Source organism: Priapulus caudatus, unplaced genomic scaffold, assembly GCF_000485595.1.
Source record: "Priapulus caudatus unplaced genomic scaffold, Priapulus_caudatus-5.0.1 Scaffold138, whole genome shotgun sequence".
Lineage (NCBI taxonomy): Eukaryota > Metazoa > Priapulida > Priapulimorpha > Priapulimorphida > Priapulidae > Priapulus > Priapulus caudatus.
In genome coordinates this window covers 361,292-366,291 of record NW_014577199.1, presented here as the reverse complement: position 1 = coordinate 366,291, position 5,000 = coordinate 361,292, and the positions used below count along the sequence as shown (strand labels likewise).

The window sequence follows — 5,000 nt, the reverse complement described above, 5'->3', positions numbered from 1 at the left end:
ATGAAATATATCTTATTCCAATGCAAGACTGTATTAACTCTGAAACAATATAATTATATTATATATTCTAATACAAGACTATTTTAACTCTGTACCTACATAATTAAATAATAAATAAATAAATAAATAAATATATATATATATATCGCAATACAAGACTGTTTTAAATCTGGACCTGTATAATTAAATATGTAGCATGCCCTGGCTGTTTAAAGCGATGATTTCTCATGTTTTCTCCAACCGTTTTCATATTTTCTCGACCGTTCTGATACTTACAGGTACTATTTGCGTAACACCAAATGTGTACAGTAAGACTAACATGTCATAGAACACTCGCACATCATTCGTTTCACCAATATGTGCAACGATCTGCATTACATGTTTAGATTTGTTTACATGTATCAACAAAACTAGCGCTTGATTTTCGATCTCGTGAGATGCCATCGACCGGTACTCTGTCTTTACACTATGTCTTTACACTTTTGTCTACACTTTTGTCTACATGTTGTCTACATGTCTGTCTTTCTTTTGTCTACATGTCGAGACAGGTACCACTCTATAAATATTTGCGTCACGTAACTACGTGCACTTGTTGTGGAGGAGCGTTTGAAAATCCCATTATCGCGAGTCTCAAGATTGCAGGGGAACATTTGCTGTTCATTTACTGTTATATCGCCTATAACAGCAGAATCTCGTAATGATTTTCATGCTGAAGTAGTCAGCAATGTGTATGCTGGCAGGTGAGATAAAATTTGTCTAAATGTATTAATTTTTCGATTTATTTGAGATATGATAGTTTCAACCGCAGGCTCAACAAAATTAAATAACTCATTCCGTTCAAGGCTGTTTTAACCCTGGTCCCATATAATTAAACATATATCATCCCGTGTAAGACTATTTTAAGATTGATTCTCTACGTATTACATGCTACCTCATGTAGCATTCGCTGTTTATATCCTTGCCTCGACCTCTCATTGTGATGCATATCGTGTGAACCAAGCATGGCCCCCACCTGATTAAATGTCATCCTATACAAAGATGCTTATAAACCTCAACCCCTCACCCATCGAAGGAAATGTCTCGCTGCAGTGAGCTGGCATAACCTTGGACACACATCGTATTAAACATGATATCTTACAGGACTATTTTAGCCCCGAACGTCGCTAAATTAGCGGGAAATCAATTTATAATTTACGTTTAATGCGCGTCATGAGATAGGAAGCGTCAGGTGTAGGAAGGAAACTCTTCGTGTATAAACGTGAAAGTATAACCGCAAATCTATCTTAAATATTTGTAACGAGTGTCCGTTGGATTGAGCATGCATGGATGGGCATAATAGTAGATAAATAAATAAATGAATAAATACATAAATAATTATATATATATATATATATATATTTATATTTACGCCGCGGTGGGCTGACCCCGTGCGGTGGGGAACCGGTAACAGTGCAGGTGCTGAGCGGATTTGTTTTGAGTGTGCGGAGATCACGTGTAACACTATATACACGCGTGCGCGCGCGTGCCCGAAATGAGCAGCATTCGCTTGTAGATATACTAAGCACCACGCGCGCATATAATTGGGGGCGTCCGAGGTTTAGCAATGTCAGGAAGTGCCAATTAGTGCAAATCAGCTAACACGCCTAATCCCACGATGGCCGGCACGGTATCTCAAGATCTCCCGTAACTAAGACAAGCCGACGAGAGAAAGAGATGATGACAGAGAGCGAGCGAGAGAGAGAGAGAGAGAGAGAGAGAGAGAGAGAGAGAGAGAGAGAGAGAGAGAGAGAGAGAGAGAAAGAAAGAGCGAGAGAGAAAGAGAGAGTCGGAGATATAGTAAATATATCCTAAATAGTTCGCTTGGGCTTTCTTTTTCACAACGTTGTTTTAATTGGTTGCCATATTGAGATAGTACAATATTATAGTTTAAACAAATTCAAAACGTTTATAACAAGTATTTCGGTTTCGAGGAATGCTTTTTTGGGTAGTTGTTTCAAATTACTCAACTTGTACATTTTAATGTTAAAGATAAATAAGGCATTTCTATTGTGTAACCAGAAATGTTTATTTCTGTTTACAACATTGCCCAAATATTTTATGCAATTACTATAGCAACGTATATCAAAATCCCTTTTTTATACCTATTCTATAGCTATATATTATTCTACACTTAGTTTATAATTAACATAGTCACCTGGGGTAATTATAATCAAAGCAGCATATTGATAAATTCCCATTGACTTGACAAGCGCGAAAAGACACACGAACCGTGTAAAATATCAACAATATGCAAAATGCAAGAGCAAACCACAAACATCGCTTCATTAGAATCACATTCGTGGATGAAACAAATAGAATTTTACATCAGATTTAATCTATAATATACGAACACTTCCGAATAATGATAACGAGAACAAAGTATACGATTATATTATTAGTACTAATAATAATTGTACTTACGAGTATTATTGTTAGCAGTAGTAGCGAAAATAATACTATAAGGCTGATAACGATATGCGATGTGTGACTATTCAAAATGTACGCTTTTATTTTTATTTGTGTATTACCGAGACAAATAAACTCAAAACTAAATGTCTCTCTCTCTTTCTCGCAGGTACACCGCCACACAGCAAAGACTGCTCCTCGTAACTGTGGTGGGATTCTCTCACACCCACACAGGTACACCACCACACAGCAGAGATTGCTACTCGTAACTGTGAAGGGATTTTCTCTCTAACACACACACAGGCACACCACCACACAGCGGAGACTGCTCCTCGTAAGTGTGGAGGGATACGGGCCGGCCATGCCTTCCTCGTCCAACTGCTATCACATGTCCACCGACAGCGAGGGCATCGAGAATCGCGACGAGCGTCAGCGCTCGCTGTCGCAGCTGTCGCGCGAGGAGCGTCGCCGACGCAGACGCGCGACTCAGAAGTATCGGACGGCGCACGCGACGCGAGAGCGCGTCCGCGTCGAGGCGTTCAACGTCGCCTTCGCCGAACTGCGCAAGCTGCTGCCGACGCTGCCGCCGGACAAGAAGCTGTCGAAGATCGAGATACTGAGACTCGCCATCTGCTACATCTCCTATCTGAATCACGTGCTCGACGTGTGACGTCAGCGCGAGCCGCCATGACAGGTGGTGACGTCAGTCAGTGGCGCAGCGCGCGCTTGTGTGCGTGCGTGCGTGAGTGCGCGCGTGCGTGCGTGACTGTGCATGCGTGCGTGCGTGTGTGCCGTCGAGGACGGATAGCCGGGATGGATAATCATGGCGGAAGCACATTTTCGTCTGCGCATCTCCCGCGAATCAAACATATCAGCAGAGATCTAGTCAACGCTCCCAAAGTGGGTAATGCGAAATGCAGACGCAGGAAGCTCTACAGAGCTGCAGCCCACGACTACCTTTAAGTCATCGAGCGTAGTTTGGTAAAGCTGACGTCAATAGTCGTATCCGTGCATCTGTGCATTTAACTTGTTCTGCGAGAGTCATCGTTGTTTTCTACATATTCTTACTCTTGCGATACACATATACGAATATATATATATATATATATATATATATATATATATATATATATATACGACATGCGTGGTTGCCGACTAGCTAAAAACAAAAGCGCATGTAGCTAGCATGACCGTACCTCCGTCGGGATTACTGATACTGATTGCCGTGGTCGCGTTCGCGCGAGTTGCAATCTCGTTCAATGTATGGCGCAACTATCGAGGAAAATTTCTATCGCGTAACACTTGATAAATCGCAAACACACTACGGCAGATAATGTTGTTTCTCGAGCGCACAATCGCGAAATACACCTTACTGTCATCGAAGCTGCTCATATGAATGAACGCGATTACGCGACGATGAGCTGCTAATTTACGACTGAATCCGCGATCGCGACTTTCAAACTTCATTGCGCCTTTTCGACGAATTCGCCGAACATTGTAACAGTGGTCAGATATTGCTAGGTTGCACTATTGGCACAACGGGTGCGCATAAGCCATCCACATTGTCAGTGTGCGTGTGCTATGAGTACTGGGTTTCTTCTCATCGATGGAACACTAACAGCAATAGCTGACCGAACCAACCATCTGCATGCGTGTGTGCGTGGCACATATATATGATCGCACGGGCCCGTACTATACTCGTTATGTTGCGTACAGATACTATTGCTATATATGTTACTGTATAGGTGACTGTGGCGTTTACGTGGCTGTCTGCTTCTTCCATCTTCAACCCCGTGAAATTAGTTCTAACTCACACACACACGCACACACACACACACATACACGCACGCACACACACACGCGCGCGCACACACACACACACACACACACACACACACACGCACGCACGAACACACGCACGCACGCACGCACGCACGCACGCACGCACGCATGCATGCACGCACGCACGCACGCACGCACACACTCACACGCATACACTCACACGCGACTCCCCCCACCACTCCACCAACCCACCGAGGGCAACTTTCGACCGGCGAAGATTCTATTTGCATTATTTTCACTTATCGCCGTAAAACTAGACACTCTCGCGGGAACGACCCCGCTCTCTTGCCGTTGCAGCGAGACTGAAAGCAGATCGAAAGCCCCCCCCTCCTACCCACTGCCCCCGCCGCCATAGCCATACCACAGCGCCACCAACCGCACTGCGACGTATATTTCCAACAAGCTTTGTGTATATGTACATACGCAAGGAGGCGCGAGAAGAATAGAATAGGCGGCCATATATTTTTCGCGCGTCGGTAGTTAAATCCGCCGTCAGCAGCGCCGCCATTGTCGACTAACGATAAAATTGACGAAAACAAACGCGCATGTAAATGCTCATCTCCGAAATCCCGTTTCTGAAAGTTCGACCGGATCGAATGCGAAAGGGTTTGAGTGCGGCGATAAATCAGTCGCGAGCGAGAGAGAGAGAGAGAGAGAGAGAGAGATTGTGTGTGTGTGTGTGTGTGTGTGTGTGTGTGTGTGTGTGTGTGTGT

The 5,000-nt window shown here is 43.9% G+C and overlaps 1 protein-coding gene across 1 annotated transcript in view; it reads left to right on the top strand.

Moving 5' to 3' along the window:
- Nucleotides 1–3,527, top strand: part of LOC106806047 (helix-loop-helix protein 1-like) — a 9,423-nt gene extending 5,896 nt beyond the window's left edge. Inside the window, exon 2 of the mRNA XM_014807889.1 lies at nt 2,615–3,527. Coding sequence (XP_014663375.1) covers nt 2,807–3,115 — 309 coding nt within the window. The 5' untranslated portion in view covers nt 2,615–2,806 and the 3' untranslated portion in view covers nt 3,116–3,527. The remainder of the gene's footprint in view (nt 1–2,614) is intronic.
- The last annotated feature ends 1,473 nt before the right edge of the window (nt 3,528–5,000 follow it).